The sequence below is a fragment of the Drosophila ananassae genome, chromosome 2R (assembly GCF_017639315.1).
Source record: "Drosophila ananassae strain 14024-0371.13 chromosome 2R, ASM1763931v2, whole genome shotgun sequence".
NCBI lineage: Eukaryota > Metazoa > Arthropoda > Insecta > Diptera > Drosophilidae > Drosophila > Drosophila ananassae.
Window position 1 is genome coordinate 16950311 of NC_057928.1, and position 20559 is coordinate 16970869.

General features: G+C 39.9%; 1 protein-coding gene across 7 annotated transcripts in view; it reads left to right on the forward strand.

Annotated features, from left to right (window-relative positions):
• Positions 1-3410: 3410 nt before the first annotated feature.
• LOC6506839 (spectrin alpha chain, non-erythrocytic 1) overlaps positions 3411-20559 on the forward strand; it is a 30312-nt gene continuing 13163 nt past the window's right edge. For 5 of the 7 annotated variants that reach the window (XM_001957104.4, XM_014909427.3, XM_014909430.3 and 2 more), the window contains exons 1-6: positions 16411-16637; positions 17593-17783; positions 17865-18032; positions 19473-19589; positions 19650-20042; positions 20286-20473. In XM_001957104.4, coding sequence (XP_001957140.2) covers positions 16556-16637; positions 17593-17783; positions 17865-18032; positions 19473-19589; positions 19650-20042; positions 20286-20473 — 1139 coding nt within the window. In that variant the 5' untranslated portion in view covers positions 16411-16555. Of the gene's footprint in view, positions 3771-4563; positions 4695-16410; positions 16638-17106; positions 17221-17308; positions 17517-17592; positions 17784-17864; positions 18033-19472; positions 19590-19649; positions 20043-20285; positions 20474-20559 lie in introns of those variants that run through there. The other 2 variants (XM_014909426.3, XM_014909428.3) reach the window with 2 other exon arrangements.

A 20559-nucleotide genomic window follows, 5' to 3' on the forward strand; every position in this document is an offset into this window, starting at 1 on the left:
CCCGATCCTTAAGCGGGATACCTTAAACGATGTGTAGCTCGATTCTCTGCAAATCTGCATCAAAATCTAAATGCAAATTATTTTTTCGATTTGTTGTCAAATTTTCTGGGGGGTCCCCTTCAAAAATGATGAAAAACGCTTCTGAGGCCAATATGAGCCAGTGCGAAGGCTATATCTTCGCCAATATCCCTCCGATCCTTAAGCGGGATACCTTAAACGATGTGTAGCTCGATTCTCCGCAAATCTGAATCAAAATCTAAATGCAAATTATTTTTTCGATTTTTTGTCAAATTTTCTGGGGGGTCCCCTTCAAAAATGATGAAAAACGCTTGTGAGGCCAATATGAGCCACTGCGAAGGCAATATCTTTCCCAATATCCCTCCGATCCTTAAGCGGGATACCTTAAACGATTTGTAGCTCGATTCTCCGCAAATCTGAATCAAAATCTAAATGCAAATTATTTTTTCGATTTTTTGTCAAATTTTCTGGGGGGTCCCCTTCAAAAATGATGAGAACCGCTTGTAAGGCCAATATGAGCCACTGCGAAGGCTATATCTTCGCCAATATCCCTCCGATCCTTAAGCGGGATACCTTAAACGATTTGTGGCTCGATTCTCCGCAAATCTGCATCAAAATCTAAATGCAAATTATTTTTTCGATTTTTTGTTAAATTTTCTGGGGGGTCCCCTTCAAAAATGATGAGAACCGCTTGTAAGGCCAATATGAGCCACTGCGAAGGCAATATCTTCGCCAATATCCCCCCGATCCTTAAGCGGGATACCTTAAACGATTTTTAGGTCGATTCTCCGCAAATCTGAATCAAAATCTAAATGCAAATTATTTTTTCGATTTTTGGTCAAATTTTCTGGGGGATCCCCTTCAAAAATGATGAAAACAGCTAGTAAGGCCAATATGAGCCACTGCGAAGGCAATATCTTCGCCAATATCCCCCCGATCCTTAAGCGGGATACCTTAAACGATTTGTAGGTCGATTCTCCGCAAATCTGCATCAAAATCTAAATGCAAATTATTTTTTCGATTTTTTGTCAAATTTTCTGGGGGATCCCCTTCAAAAATGATGAAAACCGCTTGTAAGGCCAATATGAGCCACTGCGAAGGCTATATCTTCGCCAATATTGCTCCGATCCTTAAGCGGGATACCTTAAACAATTTGTAGCTCGATTCTCCGCAAATCTGCATCAAAATCTGGATGCAAATTATTTTTTCGATTTTTTGTCAAATTTTCTGGGGGGACCCCTTCAAAAATGATGAGAACCGCTTGTAAGGCCAATATGAGCCACTGCGAAGGCAATATCTTCGCCAATATCCCCCCGATCCTTAAGCGGGATACCTTAAACGATTTGTAGGTCGATTCTCCGCAAATCTGAATCAAAATCTAAATGCAAATTATTTTTTCGATTTTTGGTCAAATTTTCTGGGGGATCCCCTTCAAAAATGATGAAAACAGCTAGTAAGGCCAATATGAGCCACTGCGAAGGCTATATCTTCGCCAATATTGCTCCGATCCTTAAGAGCGATACCTTAAACGATTTGTAGTTTGATTCTCCGCAAATCTGCACCAAAATGTGGATGAAAATTATTTTTTCGATTTTTTGTCAAATTTTCTGGGGGGGTCCCCTTCAAAAATGATGAAAAACGCTTGTAAGGCGTATATGAGCCACTGCGAAGGCTATATCTTCGCCAATATCGCTTCGATCCTTAAGCGGGATACCTTAAACGATTTGTAGCTCGATTCTCCGCAAATCTGCACCAAAATGTGGATGAAAATTATTTTTTCGATTTTTTGTCAAATTTTCTGGGGGGGTCCCCTTCAAAAATGATGAAAAACGCTTGTAAGGCCAATATGAGCCACTGCGAAGGCTATATCTTCGCCAATATCGCTTCGATCCTTAAGCGGGATACCTTAAACGATTTGTAGCTCGATTCTCCGCAAATCTGCATCAAAATCTGGATGCAAATTTTTTTTTCGATTTTTTGTCAAATTTTCTGGGGGGACCCCTTCAAAAATGATGAAAACCGCTTGTAAGGCCAATATGAGCCACTGCGAAGGCTATATCTTCGCCAATATTGCTCCGATCCTTAAGCGGGATACCTTAAACGATTTGTAGCTCGATTCTCCAAAAATCTGCATCAAAATCTGGTTGAAAATTATTTTTTCGATTTTTTGTCAAATTTTCTGGGGGGTCCCCTTCAAAAATGATGAAAAACGCTTCTGAGGCCAATATGAGCCAGTGCGAAGGCTATATCTTCGCCAATATCCCTCCGATCCTTAAGCGGGATACCTTAAACGATTTGTAGCTCGATTCTCCGCAAATCTGAATCAAAATCTAAATGCAAATTATTTTTTCGATTTTTTGTCAAATTTTCTGGGGGGTCCCCTTCAAAAATGATGAAAACAGCTAGTAAGGCCAATATGAGCCAGTGCGAAGGCTATATCTTCGCCAATATCCCTCCGATCCTTAAGCGGGATACCTTAAACGATTTGTAGCTCGATTCTCTGCAAATCTGCATCAAAATCTAAATGCAAATTATTTTTTCGATTTTTTGTCAAATTTTCTGAGGGGTCTCCTTCAAAAATGATGAAAAACGCTTGTGAGGCCAATATGAGCCGCTGCGAATGCTATATCTTCGCCAATATCTCTCCGATCCTAGAGCGGCATACCTTAAACGATTTGTAGCTCGATTTTCCGAAAATCTGCATCAAAATCTGGATGCAAATTATTTTTCGATTTTTTGTCAAATTTTCTGGGGGGTCCCCTTCAAAAATGATGAAAACCGCTTGTAAGGCCAATATGAGCCACTGCGAAGGCTATATCTTCGCCAATATCGCTTCGATCCTTAAGCGGGATACCTTAAACGATTTGTAGTTTGATTCTCCGCAAATCTGCATCAAAATCTAAATGCAAATTATTTTTTCTATTTTTTGTCAAATTTTCTGGGGGGACCCCTTCAAAAATGATGAAAACCGCTTGTAAGGCCAATATGAGCCACTGCGAAGGCTATATCTTCGCCAATATTGCTCCGATCCTTAAGAGGGATACCTTAAACGATTTGTAGCTCGATTCTCCGAAAATCTGCATCAAAATCTGGTTGAAAATTATTTTTTCGATTTATTGTCAAATTTCCTGGTACCCCTTTAAAATCCCTCTCAAAAATTGTGCATAATACAAGAAAATACCGAATGCGTGTAGTTTATTGAATTATTTACAGTTAAAAAATGTTTCCTTTTCATTAATTGTAATAAATAAGTACATGAAATAACTTAATTTATAAATATAATTTATTTTCCTACATACACCTTTGGCGGTTACATTAGTGATGCGACAAAAACATCGATAATGGCAAATTAGACATTTAGTATATCGATATGTTGATATTTCCGTCGAAGCTTGCCCACCCCTAGGGATCGAACATGGTTGGACGGCTGTAGATGGCAGCAGAAGAAGAACGTGTCAAACAGCTCCTACCAAACCAAGTGAACGAACGTACGTCGGACAATCGCGCTCATCGTGTTCATATTTGAATTTTAAAAAAATGCGCTAGAGAACGATTTGAATTAAAGCCCAGTACAGAAAGTACAGAAAGCCAAGAGCCAGGGAAAGTCGAGCTTAAGAGTTGAATGCGCGAACGGTTGTTTTGAATCGGCGGCGGTTAAACGGGAAACAAGCTAGAATCTACGTGTGCCGTGCAAAAAAAAAAAATAAATAAGAAAAAAAATAAAACGCCGCCACTGAGCCATTAAGTGAAACGTAATCAGCAAACCGCTTGCTCTTTTAAGCCGCTCTCCTGTTGCTTGCTGGTGTTGCTGTTGTTGTTGTTGTTGCAGTTGAGCTAATTAGAAAAGGCAGCTACTATTGTTATTATTGTTGTTGTTGTTTGGGCCGGTGTTTAGAGCGCGGCTATTTCTAATTACACTGCCCCAAAAAAAAAAAAACAAAAAAAATAGAAAAAAAAACCTACAAAGCTGGTTTTTTGCGCAGCGTGTGTGTGTGTGTGTGAGTGTGTGTGTTGGTGTGTGCATTGGAATTTGTTTATTAAGGTCAGAAGCAGCAGCAGCAGCAGCAACAAGTGACAAAAATTTGTTGGCATAAATTAAAACAGAATCCCACCAAAAGCCTAAAACAGAATTCTTCCCGAGATGCTGCTAAGAAGACGCTGAAGATTTCTTCTTCTGGCAATAACACTTCTTCTTTATTTTTTGGCTCTACTGGGGACAACAACAACAACAACAGCGAGCCAAGAACGCCGCTTATGGCAGAGAGCCCAACAATAACAACTTTCCGGTTTTTCTCTCCTCCTCATCATCGTGCTCCTCCTCCTCCTCTTGGCCTGTTTTTTTTTTTTTTATCCATCTTCGTGGCTTACGCGTCTTCTGCATCTCTTTCCCACTCAGACACTCTGATTTCTGTGTTCTACTCTCGCGAAGAAGAGGAGGAGCGGAGGATGAGGAAGAGAAAAGATCGTAAAGTGAAAATTGTTGAAAGAAAAACAAATACGGGATATATTTTTACAATTTTAATTATTTTTCAATCATCATAACAGTTAGAAAGAGAAAGAGAAAGAGAGAGAGAGAGAGAAGGCTCAGCTCCCAAAGGATAATATCTTTTTTGTGATCGCCAGGATAATAAAATAATCATTCACGCTGGATTTGGGATACTACGAGGCTGTTACAGGTAAAAAATGATAATAAACATCACTAATATAACTATTATTATTATTATTATTATTGTTAGTTTTATTGCTATTATTATTGTTGTTGTTGGTGAATGTTTTATGGTTCGATGCTCTACTTTATAAGCCAATAAACTGAGCAAGAGGAAGCAAGGCACAAGGTGGTGTTGCATAATCGGAGTGGCCGAACTAACTGTAAAGGGCATTCCCGATCTACTCATCAGAGGCAGAGAGTCCATCCATCCATCCCAACCGATCCACAGTGGTGGGATGGGTTTTAAGGTATTCTTGCGTGCAAACTGGTCGTAAAATTTCCAGCCTGTCATAAGTGGCTGTACTACAGTTTAGCCTGGCTAAGAAGGACTACTTTTTTTTATTACATTTCTAGTAATAATTATTAAGAAACAAAGAAACAGAAAATGAGAAAAGGAAAGAGAAATTTAAATAAAAATTCTTAAAACTTGTAGTTATTTTATTACCTTTTTTTAGGGGGTATCACCTGTAATTGAAAATTACCATAACACTCGTGGGGGGGGAGGGAGGGAGGGGTAGTTGGGGTAGTGTCTCTGCCCTTTCCGTGCACAGGTGTCTCTGAGCCAGGCTCTCGCCGTCAGTCGTAAACTAGGCTAAGTAGGGTCTTAGCCAAAGCACGTTTTGGCTTCGTTTGGCCCCCCGCCTCCCCTCTAGCGCTCCACCAATCTGGGCTTGGTTTTATTTTTAAACCGCATTCCGCTTGGGCAGTTGCCATCTCGCTCTGCCCTCCGGCAAGACCACTACTGTGCATCACCGTTAAGCTGCAGTTTGAGAGCCACTGGTGCGGTGATTTGCAAATAAAAACAACTGCACTCGCAAGACAATTGCCGTTTAAATTCAATTACACTTAACGGGTCAGCCGAGAGGCCAACGACAGCCAGGCAGAAAAAAGGCGGCCAACAAGGCCAAGGCGTCGAGAGAAAGGAAACCAGTGATGATGGGAGGTGCCAACGCCCCCCAGGGCAGGCACACTATACAGTCGAGGTCCTATCTATAGGTATTCTATTGCAATTTCTAATTGGAAATGGTTTTAAAGGTTTTTTTTTATAATTTCTCTTCAAAACAGTTATTAGAAGTCTTATTATCTTAAAAGTTTATATTAAAAAGAACACATTTCCTTAAAAAGCCCTATGAAAACAAAGGCAACTACATCAGTGGCTCTCAAACTCAACTGCCCTCAAGGAGGGCAGGAACTCTATACAGTCGAGGTCCTATCTATAGGAATTTCTAATTGGAAATGCTTTTTAAGTTACTCTATTATTATTCCTAATAAAAAAAAAACAGTTATTAGAAGTCATATTAACTTAAAAGTTTATACAAAATAGAAAACTCTTCCCTTTAAATCCATAACGAAAAAAAAAATGCAACTGCAGCAGTGGCTCTCAAACTGCAGGCGAAATACAATTCCTATTTGAAGAGACCCAGTTGGTCCGTTTTTGAATTATTTTTCGTTTGTTGTTTTTTTTTTGTGCTTTGCTTTTTTTGAAAAAGAATTCTTCACCCCACACACAAAACTCCGAACTGCAAGATACAAATGCACATGCGCTTGTTTATATCTGTATCTGCTGCCGTTTCTCCCTTTCAAGGCAATTAGAAGTCGACGTCTGCGCTGCAGCTGGCCACCGTGTTGTTGTACACTAAAAAATGCAATAAAATTAACATAAAAATTATAATATTTCTATTATTTTTCGTATCACAAGATAACTCCATTCAAACCTCTTATTTTTCAAATCTAAGTTTTTGTTTTTTAAGAAAAAAATCAAATTTTATTTAAGTGTAAATATTATAGCCAGCACTGGCATGGTGTTCTTGGCTTTTTGCGCAATTTGTGCGCTGTACTTTTTATTTATTTCCATTCCAAGCTCCACCAGCTCCCTTTCCTTTTTTTTTCTGCCCGGCTGTTCAGTGTACACTATGCATAATCCCATTCAAAATCAAAATCAGCCCAAAGAGTCAATCAATCACGGCTTTATTTCGATACCCACCGCGTGCCCATCAATCACAGAGCCATAAAGCCAAATTAGAACAATTTTTTGGACAAAGTTTTCACCAAAATAAGTGCCTTATCGCTGTGTCAGAGAGGTCCGATTTATGATTTTTATAAGATTATATATATTTTATTACCAATCTTAATGGTAGGGTGCACTTGTACAGTTATACCTTTGTAATTGCTCGAGTTCTTTGATCATTTTCGAGTGGAAATCAAAGGGATCTGAATCATAAAGATAAAAACCCAGCCAGCCCTAATGATCTGAAATTGTTTTCTTTTTTTTTTTTTTTTTGCGCAATGGGGGGAGTTGCAATTAGCTCTTAATTAAATGAAAGGCCGCTCCAGTTAATGGCAATTGACTTGCTGAACTCGATTTTTCAGAACATATAGTATAGTAGTAGTAAGTAGTGATCTGATCTGATCTGATCTCTTGCCGTTGACAATGTCAAATGTACTATTATTTAACCCATTTAAGAGCTTATCTGTGGGTGCAAGTCCACTCTAGTCGATTATGAATAATCTTTGTTTTATTTTTTATAAAAAAAAAAAACATGTCACTGGCAAAAATTGATAAGAGAATTGGTGGATTCTACGGGACACGATCAGTTTGAATGATTTATTCGATGATTACTAATTTTTTCTCAAGGGTTTCCTTGTAGAAGTCATTAATAAATGAGCTATTTTCCGTAATAAGCTAGTTCCAATTGCCAGCCAAGTGTGTCAGCCATGCAAAGTGGCTTGGAAAGTAATTTGAAAATAACCGTAAGCTTTGAAAAACCGCTAGAGAAAAGGAGAAGTGGCTGGCTGGCTTTTTGGGAAAACTTGGCCAACTCCAAGCTTAACTTGTTTTTTGTACATTTTTCCTCAAAGCGCGCCAAAAACCAAAAAACTACATGAAATGCACATTCAAGGCTATAAGCCAGGCCGCAAGTAAACTTGCTCTGGAACTGGTTTTCTTCTCGTCTTGTATTTTGTACTCGCACTCGCACTAGCAGTTTGCTTTCTTTTTTTTTCGGTTTTGTTTGGCTTGTAAGCCAAAAAAAAATATCTGCCCAGACTGAAATAAAGCTTATCACAAGCCAGCCAGCCAAGCCAGCCAGCCCCGCACAACAATAAATAACGCAGGAAATATGCCCACACAAAAGTTACTAACCGAGGGAAATTATTTATTTTCTTGGGAACTGTCTCGGAACGTCTCGGTACTCTGTAGATTGGTCTCCAGTCTACAGTATCTCAGACTCTCGGGGCTTGGCGGAATTTTAGTGTTTCTGTGTGATTACTGATCGGCTCTAAGCTAAAGTTCAAAGTGCAAGAATGTTAATTTCTATGACTTGTTTGGGAAAAGACTTGACTCCTAGTTTGCTTGATATTTTTCGCATTCCCTAGCTGTTCCCATTGTATTCCGATCAGTCCCACCTGGGTGCCCCATTATCTCTCTGGATCGTGGCAGCAACCTTGAAACTGGCTCTGGCCTTGCTGGCCGGGTGAAATTTCTCACCAAAAAAAACGGCCAGAGTGAGTGGCTCTCTTGGGGTATAAGCCTGGCCTGGCCAGCAGGTTGTTTCGCATTTAAGCTTATTTATTGCTATGGAATTTGGTGGAATTTTGGCTAATCGAGTCAAGTGTTTGGAACGCCACAGCCATATCCATTCCATCCCAGCAGCGGAAGCGGCTGAAATTCCGGTTAGACAAATATTTTTTTTAGTCCCAAAAACCAGTAGCGCAAAAAATAGAAACGCCAAATCTTATCAGCTGCAAAAAAGCTAAAAAACCAAAGACAAAAAGCATTATATATAGCCTTGAGTAGGGTCTTAATTTCCAGCAATTTGCCAATCATCCGGGAGAGTCCGAATCAGAGGCACTTCCAGCGAATAAAATTCGCGATTTCTTGTTTCTGGGGCCTCGAGTCCAATCAAAATGTTTAGCTTATTAGTTGCAAAAAAAAAATTGGGGAAAAAGTATAAAAATATCAACAAACTAAGCCAAATCAAACAAACAAAATGTTCATCAAAGGAGATATTGGAAGGAAGGGTATATTTATGGACAGTACTTCCAGTAAGTTTAGGTCTAACAGAGCTCCATTTTAAGGTCTTATTATAATATTTTTTTATTTTGCAATTAAAGTTCTAAAAACCCTAACCCAAAAAATCACTTCATCCGGTTTTGTGGTTTCTTGAACGATAAGATCACTTCTTAGAGTTGTTTTACAGTTGCGGGAAGCACTGTACCCCTCTGATGCATATGAACTAAAGTTGCTTTTTTGGGCGAGAAGGGCCTCTGGCAATTAATTACATTTTGCGCACTTTGTTTCCGTTCGCTGGCCGACTCAGCAGCGGTAGAATTTCGTACTCTTTCTTCCGACATTATGTTTCTTTTTTTTTTGGCGGAGGATATACATACTCTTCCCCTCGGAGATGGGTATATGGACTGGGAGGTATGAGACCTATAATGGATGACAAGGCGTCGCCACCTTTCCCACAGAGATGGCTAACACGGGAGGGGCGCCCGTTGGAAAGATGAAGCCATAAAAGTGGCGCTGCTTCTTGGCCCGCTGGCTTTGTTTGGCCAGAAACCAGAAGGTGTTGATGGTCATGCCCCATGTACGGGGCCGGCGCATGAATGTGTGTCGGTGTGGAGCGCGGGGCATTGATTTCGAATTTTTTTTCAGTTTCAGCCTCTGCAGCCCCAGTCGCAGCCCGAGCCCCCAAAGAACAATGCGCATGTGCGCTACTCGTAAATTGTTATTTTTTTTTATTTAAGAGCCATTCTTGCCATTATTTTTGTTTTTGGCTTTTTGTTTGCATACATCGTTGCGTACATCGATCGGAATCAGAATCAAAAAGCGTAACAGAGCCAAAGCAGAAATGCCAAATATTTAAGCGGCTACACAGCCCAGCTGTGAAGGCTGCCACAAGAAAAGGGGTTATTACATAAAGAAAAATATAAAAATAATTTACAAAAAATATATATATCAAAAGGACTATTTAAGCGTTGTTTTAGTTAATAAAATAAAACGGCATGCCTTTTGAATTTCAATTAAAATCAAGAGAAACTTTTGAAAGTGAAATGGCTTTATGGCTTAATTATTTTAACTATTTTAGTTGACTTAGTAGACAAAGTTAAAGTCTTCTCCCCTTAAAATTAAATAGATAATTTATAATAATATTTATTAAAATTAGTTTTTAAGCCACTAGTTTTGAGAGAAATAAATTAAAGAAAAGTTAAAAGTAAGAAAAATAATAAAAACTTGACAGTTAAAGTCAGTAGACTTTTATGTTTCAATTTTAATAAATATTATGGCTCTTAAATTATGACCCAAAGGCACTTTAGTTTTTATGGTGCTCTGAAATTTTCTCTCAGTGGATAACCCCTCTTCCAATGGGATTTTCGAGCCAGGTCGAGGCAATACAAGTCGATTTGGGGCTTTACCTTGCTGGAAGCTTTGTGGCTCAGTTGTCAGTTCTTTCACTCTGGCATTCCTTGGCGTACTTTATAAATTGTTCGTTTTTTGTTTTTTCCTTTTATTTATTTATTTTTTTTTAAATTTTTTTTGTATGCGTGAGGTTGCTGTTATTTATGTTACATATGTATATAATATAAGCATTATGCGTTCCAGTTCTTTCACTTGGACTTCCCAGCTAAGCGATCGCTTAACTCCGACTCTGGCTGGCAATCTTAGCCCAAATCCCAGGCATTCTGACTGCCAGGCCATAATGACGACGATGACACAAATGAAATGCTTTCAGTAAATTTTCTCAAGTGGCTAACTGAAATGCCAACCGGCGGCTAATGGGGCCTCTATAGAAAGAGTTGTTCTTGTCCCTGCAATTTACGACTTTCCTGCTTTCTAAGCGATATATATTGGCGGAATTTGCGAACTGGACTAGTACAGATAGAAGCTATCTATAAGGTGGCAGATAGGCACCTCAGTTATCAATAACTGAAACGCGATAAAGACGGTAATGATTGCCATGCACTCTGAAAATAAATGCAGGAATCGATGGAAATGGCCCATGATGTCAGAGTGTCAGAGTGAGTCAACAACAGCCATAGAGCTAGGTTCCAGAGATATTAATCATACAGTCTAGCCTCCACATATGGACCTGGGAGAGAAAAAGACTATGGAGCTATGGCCCAACTAACGACAGACAGTAGTAGGCTTTCTAAAGGTTCTCAACTGTATTAAAATGAGTATTAAAATATGGCCGTGTCTGGTTTTATTAATTAGCTGGGAACCGCAGCTCAGAGGCGATGATCAAGCGGTTTATGTCGTGACTGGGTTGCTTTTTTACAGAATGTCTTACATTTGCATGCAGCATCGAAAATCAGGCCGACTAACCTTGAGACCCGCTTATATAACACTATTTTTTCCACAAAAAACTTCCAAGTATAAAGGTTAAGTTCTCTCGCCCAGTGACTGAAAATAAAATTACACGCTTAAATAACAAAATATTTACTTAAACGCTGACATCAGACAATCGACAAGCTTGAACGGAAAGCGTGGAAATAAGGGGGGGAACCTTAACAGCTACGTGGAGCTAAGAATTCTACAGAAATTCTACAGTCTACAGTCTGGTCTTCTTTTGGAGTTTGTTGCTATCATTTCTACCGGTTTCCGTTTAGCATTCTAGCGTGAAGTCTTATGATCTCTATTTGGAGTTTATTCCATATTTACGATTTTGATTATGATGCCTCAAAGTCAAAGACTTCATCAGTTCTCTCGAGTCGAGAATTTGCATATGAAGTCGATGCCTTCGGGGCAGAAACGAGTTTCTATAATAATTGGAGGAGTGTTATGGCCAGATAGGTATTACCATTAAGCTCAGACCTATTGTGGAGATAGGAGAAACCAACACCTTCGGTTTAGTTGATTGATTGGAAGCTTAAAGAAGCCAGGAATGTGGAGCTTATCATATTAAGATCAGCTTACTTAGAAAGTATACTTTTTTAATAAAAAAAAATACTAGCTTTATGGGTTACTTGGGCAGGTAAGAGATCAGGTTCCCAGACTCTCTTAATAAGCCTTCCCACCCCACTGGCTGTTGGCTATTTTTATCCCAAGCTCTTTGGAGAGCACTCTTGAAGACCCCTCTTGAAGACTCCCTCTTCAAGACCTCCACTCTTCAAGACAACAATAAATTATTCATAAAATGTTTGCGCACAAAACCGCAAGAAATATTTTAAATAAAATATTGCTTCTTCAATGTGTCATCGAATTCGAAATCAAAAATTTTTGTCGTGTAATTGTAGACTTTGGTGGTTTGCGCAACGTGCTTTTTTGAAGTCAAAAAAAAAAAGGAATGCAGTTTGTAATAACAAACCCCACCAGCAGACAGACCCCAAGCCCCCTACAGTATATCAGAGTTCGTGTCTCGTAAAAAACACATAAAAATCGTTTGAAATTAATTTAAAATCCATAACTAATCAAGAATTTGGCTCCAAGGCATTATCTTCTAATGGGTTTGGAAGGCTATCTCCCAGGGGAAAACTTTCAATACCACAATAATGTTACAAATTTTATATTTTTTATGGCCCGGGCCCCGACACTTGGGTAAACATTTATGGAGATCCCCAGGCTTAGCCAATTAAAAATTCAATGGGCCGAGGCACTGGCACTCTACTACCCCTTTTCACTCTCACATGATTTCAATTTCAATTAGAGTCTTTTCTTTTTTTCGAAATAGATGTCTAAGATACGAGTTATGATTAGTTGTTTCTGTGAAATATTTCTTTGTTGGCTGTCAGGCTGTCTGGCTGTCAAAAAAAAAATGAAATTGAATTGTTCTCCGACTTGTCATTCGATCTGTTGATTGTCGTTTCGTACATTTTAATTAAAACTAAGGGCTGCTGTTTGCAGCTTGCCTAGAAGAAAACTTCTGATAGGAGCCGACCTTACCCCAATGACCCAACCGAACCTCATTCGATAACGACAAATATATACACTGTTTTGGGGGGTAACTTCCTGTGAAACGCGGCGGAAATATCTTCAAAAAGCCCCCTCGGAGTGTTAGATTATTGTGTAAATATTTGGCCCGGCCATGAGTGGTTGGTGTTTGTGTCGAGTGACTGCCGGCACTTAAACGGGCGATACTATAAGCTATAAGCTATAACCGAGTATCTGCGAAATGATTCATTTTCTGCGTAAGCCACCAATTTTGGCTTCACACGTGTTGGGGGGCTTTCGATCTCTTCCCCCATATGCAAATCATTCGATTCAATGCGATTAAGTCATATTTTCGGCGTTTCGGAGTAGGAAGTGGGAAGACAGCACTAATTAATCAGAAACCAGCTTTTTTGGACGCTCAGGAAAAAGAAAACAAAAGAGCAAATAGACAATTGGTAGAACAGTGACAACAGCTCGGCGTTTTGAAAGTTTATTTTTTAGCTTTCAACAATTTTCTATTTTTTTTTCTCTTTTTTTTGTGCAATTAGTTAGTGAAAGCCTCGTATTAAGGCAATTATTTGGCGGGCAACCTTTCACAGGAGAGTCAAAAGTTAATCAATCAACTAGAGTTAGTCACACTCTACGCCCCTGGATCGCAGGAATTAAATTTTCCAAAAGATCTTTAATTGCCAAGCACTTCCCCTCCTAAGAAATCAATCAAAGTGCCTGAAAATAACCTGTTGTTCCTGTTAACAAACTCCATCTCTTATTGAAACTATCCGATCTAATGAGCCCATATCCGCCATAACGAATCATATAGCCCCAAGACCCAAGAAGCGTGCCTTTGTTTCTTTTTAGCTTCAAAATTAATGGATCTTCCGAGTAGATCTCGTTGTTAGTTTGCTTCTCAAATCGATTAAAATTTATTACAAATTAAGAAATGCTTCGAGCAACGCCCTGCAAGCAAATTTCACTTTTAATTGATTTTTATTAGAGATTCAGAGGGAGAAATTCCATGGAGTAGTCTTCTGCCGACTTATCTAGGGAATCTATTCATCCCACCCGTTGCGGACAAAAGACTATCTTTTGTCCCCAAAGATTTCTATTCGCCAAAAAGAAAAAAATGAAATAAAATGATGTCATGATCGAGCTATTTGATGGATTTGTTTGCAGTTTCATGGGATAGTATTTTCCCAGCCTTAGGAAAAGCTCAAAACCGTTAGGGAGAAAAACATTTAATTGAAAATGTGTTTCATGGCCAAAAGAACTGGAGAACTGACAACAAAATCAGTTAAAACCGCTGGAGCGGCGCCCCAAATAATCTATTCAGGTATTTGCATAAACAATGCCGGCCCCCGACAAACACAATCGTAGAATGCGAAAGCATTTGATGGAGATTTTGGGAGAAAACATTCGAACATCGAATCGAAAAACATCCAATTCGGTAGCCAAGTTGGTAAAAAAAATAAAGGCGCGCATGCGCAAAAGCCCTGAACGAAGAACGAATCGAATTTTGGGGCTCTGAACCAACAACTCGGTGGTGTTGTGGTGATGTCATCAGAAAACAACATAGTTGCGGGTGTACATATCATAGAGCCCAGCCTCGGGGGGCGTAACCAAATGCCAAAAAAAAATAATAATAATAATAAAGGCAATGGCCGAGAGGAGCCCAGGGGCCCTGAAGTGGGGGTGTTGGTGTGGAGATCCAAATGGAAGTGCGGCTCTGGCTCTGAACATTGACTAATTTTCGCAAATAACTTTTGGGGCACATCATAGAGTCCAACACGTACAAAGAAAAACACTGAAAGAAAGGCTTTAGAGATATAAATATAATAGAAATATTTCAAGAAGAAAGGGAGCTACAGATCTTCTTTAGAATTGTCTTTAAAACTTGACAGACTTGAGTTGTAATAATAATATAATTTCTCATAACTTGGTATTAGTAATTCTATTATTTTCTTTAAGTGTTACCCCTTTAATAGCAACCAGTGAAGCACAATAAACAATTTCGATTTCAACAAAAGCAAAAGGCAAGCCAAAAGCCATAAAAAATGAAGTAATATGTCTTCTGCTTTTTATTTTTTGTATCGGTTATGAGACAATAATCGCCCAAAATGTTTGGTAATCAGTTTTAAAGAGTTTGTCTCCGCCCAGGGAATACATTTTTCAAGAAATTTAAATTATTAAATGGGAAGATATAGGAGATAGAATTTGAAACTAGTTATAAGTCAAGTTTCAATCTTTTGTTTCCCTGATATCTCAGTTCTGTCACTTTTTCTGTTTTCTCTTTTTCTAAAAATTGTTTGTTTTTAAATATTTTTTTTTTTTTTGATTTTTTTTTTTTTTTTTTTGAAATTGTTTAGCATGCCAGGCACAAACAAAAGAATTTATAACATTGTTTTTTTTCCATTTGTATTCTTCATTTTTGAGTGACTGAAGCTTATACGCTTTGTGGCTAAATCTGAATTTTAATTTCCAGTCAGCCCAGCTCTGCTGATGAGCTAATTTTATTCAAAGAATTTTTTTTTTTTTGACAACAAAGCCAAGCTACCAATTCCCTAATTTGCCTTGCCAAAAGTCTCATTATTTTTGTGTTTTAAAATAAACTTTTTATCAAATACATTTCATCACTCACGCAAAAGTAATTAAAATAATAGTAATCTTAATAGTTTTTTGGGCAAAAAAAGACCCCTCTTGATACACTTCTAAGTAGCTATAAGATCTCGGATATCGAATGATGTTTTTTAATCTAGACTTTGCATAATTCCCATTAAAATTAAGTCTACAAAACGCTAAATGTTTATTGATTTATGGAAATCTTTACATGACTCTGGTTCGTTAGCAGCTCGTGGAGCAGAATGTGGAACATTTGAAGATCAAGATCAAAGCAGGGAGATCTTCCAGATATTCCCTCCACATATTAGAGAAGTGTGGCTGTTTAAAAATAGAAATAAACACGCAATTCGAGTACTTTTGCTCCCAGCTGCTGCGCATGTGCTCTGGCTCTGACACATCCTTGGGGGGAAGTCTAAGGAGGGATCTGTGTGTGTTTATTTCCAGTAAACAGGATGCTCGGAATTCGACCCTGACTTTGCTTGAACCTCCCTTTTCCCACTCCACTCTGTCGTTTGTACAAAAATAGTTTATGGCTGAAGACAGCTGGTCGAAGACTTCCTCTGGAAGTTATGGGTTTCCCTGCCAAGCCTAAAGTTATGCATTCTTTAAAGCCCACTTCTCTTTTTTTTTGCCGGCATTTCATAGCTGATAAGGGAACTCGTTATCGGGGTATGTGTATGGTAAAGTTTATTGTCACACCGCCCAAGTTGTTGTTCCATTATTTCTTTATTGTTTAGTTTTCACCTCTTTTTTAATTGATTTTTCTATTTGCCGAAGCCAAGTGCTCTGTTTGCCGATTGGCGGCAAAAAAATGCCATCCAGGTGACCTCAGAATGGCAGTCTATTCTGGAAGGAGATTATGGGTTACCAAATTAGGAAGTTATTTAATAAACTGACACCACAAATCACTCGATTGGTATTGGAGTTTAGTGGGCTTCTAAAAATACTCCCTCCAGACAACAAACCCCAGCCACCCTTTATCGGTCTGATGAAACATATGTCCGAGGTATGCGGGATATATCGGCTGATAAGATTAGCCCCCAGGGCCTATAGGCTTTGTGTCAATGCGAAGATCTGACAGATCGCGATAAAGCCAACTCACCATAGCCGCCACCTTTAAGAATTTGGCTTTTAATTCGTCTGATAAATAAAGCCAAAATAGGGTGGAAGCTTTCCCCCACTTTTAAATGGAAGCGTTGGACTTTATTTTCCTCCGACTCCCAGTGACCAAACGGCGCGGACCGAGCAAGCAACTAGCTCCGAAAAATTTTAATTCGAAAACCTAAAAACACAAATGTTATAAAAAAAGATTGAAATACGAAAAGAAACTGCCTCGAACCATGGAGTATAATAGCCTGTTGCGGTCGAACTTTACGCGGAATGAGTATCGGAGATATATATCCTTTGAGCGCCAGTCTCTGGGTAGGTTCCTGGAATGAGAGAGAGTTTACTTTCTTTTCTTATCTGTTGATTGGGTTTTGTGGAACTCCTACTGCGATAAGCCAGTTAAATATTTGGAAAATGAGTCAAGTATCTGATAGTTGTGGCACAATTTCTGCGACTTTTTGGCACATTCTTTGACCAGAGTTACGCAATCCGAACTGTTGATAAAAAAAAGCAGAAAAATTTAACAAAACTGAACCATTTTTCGTGGCTGCTATGAAGTAATTTCGACTCTGGACTGATAAGCACGTCAAGGCAATATGAATTTGTTTTTTTTTTTTTTTTTTTTTTGATACTCTAGCAAGCGGAAGGTTCTCTGGATGATTTCATTCTAAAGTGTATAAACTTCCAGAAGAAAACTTGTAACATTTTAATCAAAAATACATCGAACAACCTTTTGTAATTAAGATCTATCGTCTGGGCTTATCTTGTCAAGCCACAAACTATATAGTATATACCTTTTTGATGATGATGTGTCGAAATTGAAGGTTCTCTCTCTGTTGGTTTTTTGAATTCCCCTCGGTAATCTGGAACTGCTGCTGATACTATGATTTAAAATTAGGTATTACGAACTATTGCTGTGGAATGTGACTCTAACTTTAGCTAGCATTCGATGGCGTTTTGGTTATTTTGTGTTTTTTTTTTTATAGAAGCAATTATGTTAGCGATAACCTGTTATCTCGGAATCAATACCACTTGGACGTCACGGGTTGGCTTTCTCTATCTCTCTCGACTTCCCGTTTTCCCCCAGCATTATTGATTTTGGCCTGTTGCCAGGGAGGGAATATATACTCTCTTTAAAATATATACCTACTATATATTATATGTGTATTTAACTAAACGCTTCTTGTTGCATTTGTATGTCTTCCGAGTCCGAGTCAAGAGCTAGAACTAATCCGTGATTTATTTTGTTACATTTCCTCCTCCACAATAGCATCACAATATGAGCCGGGAGGCTACTCCAACCTGCAGACCCAGACACCATCGAATCGCAACTCCGCCAGCATGACCCAGCGGGATGGCATCATCAAGTTCGAGAACGAGCGAATCAAGACGCTCCAGGAGGAGCGTCTTCACATTCAGAAGAAGACATTTACAAAATGGATGAATTCGTTTCTGATCAAGGTAGGGTTTTCTCTTCTCTTTACTTCTGAAAATATGTGTGAATGAATGCATCTCATATTTGTTTTGGTTTTTGGTTTATAGGCCAAAATGGAGGTCGAAGACCTATTCACAGACCTGGCCGATGGCATCAAGCTGCTGAAGCTGCTGGAGATCATATCGTCGGAGAAACTGGGCAAGCCGAACAGCGGACGCATGCGCGTCCATAAAATCGAAAATGTCAACAAGAGTCTGGCATTCTTGCACACCAAGGTGAGAGGCAGTTCCCCCGAGGAGTCCCAAGTGGAGAGTAATGGTGATTGGACAGTGGAGAGTGCTGGGGAGAGAGCTCTACTACGCATTTGTAGAAAGTGCAAGTCGCGCCTGCGCAGCTGCGCGTGGCCATTGCGTGCTTTGTTTGCCTCATGAGCTGAGCTGAGCTGAGCCCGGCGAGCGGCAGGAGGCAGGAGGCAGCAGTTGGCCTCCTAGACAGGAGGCTATAACAACTATTTATATATTTAATTACCTTGCCTGCCAGTGCTTACTACTTGCTGCTTCTTGGCATTTTCTTAAATATTTGCATACTTTCTAATGCATTTCTTCGCGTGGCATACTCGCCACTTTCCACTTTGCCGCCACCACATGCATTTTCCGATTTTAATTGCTCCAAGTGGCTGGAGGAAGACTTGGCGTGCGACATAGTTTCGTCGCATGTATCTGTATCTTCTGGTTAGTCAACCGGTACAGTACCTCCTCCTTCGCCTGGTAATCTAATTAGAAGCCAAAGCCCCTCCCCCCATTAAACTGCTGCAATTTTTTGTCCCAATGAGGCCCAGTTACTACTAATTCGCTTTTGTTTCCAACAAACTGTGCAGTGAAAGTTTTTACTTTTTAACCAATTCATTTGGCGTTTTATTTGGCTTTTGGGCTTGTCTCTTTCTTTCTCCCCGATGTGTGACATGGGTATTGAGTGCATTTTAATTGGTTTTTGGAGGCTTTAAAGAAGCCCGAAACGAGAGATTCACGCACAAGTGAGCTTGGAGGATCTCCGGGGAATAGTCAGTGGAGCATGCCATAGAGCACGACTTCCAGAAGTCCCAAAAGTACTATTTTATGAGCTAATTCTCAGACTACTGGATAAACACTAAATTCAATCATTATATTTTATGACCTACAGCAGGGGATTTAAAAAGGAACGCCCCTTTTAACCTTTTTTTAAATATTATTCCGTAAACACCCCTTATTCCTAATTAACCTAAACGATTTAAGTTCAAATCTGGACTGCAAAGACTACATGATAGGCTATGTAATCCCCCCATTTCCATATTTTTAAGCCACATAAATCAAAAACTATGATAATGCGATTTAGATCGCTATCTGGCCGTAATATATGCCTTCTTCTGGGATTATTGCCCCGATTACCTGTCCGCGCCCTGACCTATAATGCAAATGGCAGGCGGCGACCCACACGAACTCTCGGAGGTCAAGCACCTCTACCTGATAATGCGTGACTTGTTCGGAGACCCAGTTCGGATATGTATCTGTGTCTGTGAATGTATCTTATGGGAGCTGGTAACCCGATATCTGCGCAGCTTACCCCCACCACGAAATCCACTCCACACTTGCCACTCGGAAATTGAAAAGAAAACTGGAGAAGGGACTAATGCAACTGGGTCTCTTTCTTTTTTTTTTCATTTGGTTGTGGGCTAACAGGTACGCTTGGAGTCCATTGGTGCTGAGGACATTGTAGATGGCAACCCCCGACTTATATTGGGTCTCATTTGGACCATCATTCTGCGATTTCAGATCCAGGAAATTGAAATCGATGTGGTAAGTATAGAATTTCTTCAATGAATGACTTGAAATTATATGTTTTTTCTTATTTTTCAGGATGAGGAGAACGAATCCAGTGAAAAACGTTCCGCCAAAGATGCGCTGCTGTTGTGGTGCCAGCGGAAAACGCACGGCTATCCGGGTGTCAACATTACGGACTTTACCAACTCATGGCGCTCGGGCTTGGGCTTCAATGCCCTGATCCACTCCCATCGGCCGGATCTGTTCGAGTACAGCACCATTGTCAATTCAAAGAATTCGAACTTGGACAACCTGAACCATGCCTTCGATACGGCCGCCAATGAATTGGGCATACCAAGTCTGCTCGATGCGGAGGACGTTGACTCGGCCCGCCCCGACGAGAAGTCGATCTTGACCTATGTGGCCTCCTACTACCACACCTTTGCTCGCATGAAGAACGAGCAGAAGAGCGGCAAGCGCATTGCGAATGTAAGTCTGGATGGGATTCACATTCCCCACTCGATTCCGTTTCCCAAATTCAAGTCCAATTGGCTGGAGAGATCGCTGCAGCGTAACGGTGTCCCCACAGTTAACGCTCTACTTCACAATGGATTGGCCTTAGAGTTGGGGGATTGGGGCGGGGTTTCGGGCACAGCACCTCCCAGACCTAGGCCTAGGCCTAGAAAGTTGTTGGGCCACACTACTGATCCGCATCATTAATGTCTCTTACAGATTGTGGGCCAGCTGATGGACGCCGATCGCAAGAAGATGCAGTACGAGCGCCTGACCACAAACCTGCTGAGCTGGATCCGCCAGAAGACGCTCGAGCTGGAGCAGCGCAATCTGCCCAACTCGCTGGAGGGCATCCAACGGGAACTGCTCGCCTTCAAGGAGTATCGCACCATTGAGAAGCCACCCAAGTGAGTAGATGGTGGGAGATCTAACCCGGAAGTCAAAGTTCTTGACCAGAATATATGAGTTCTATTGGAAATGTAATATTTACTTT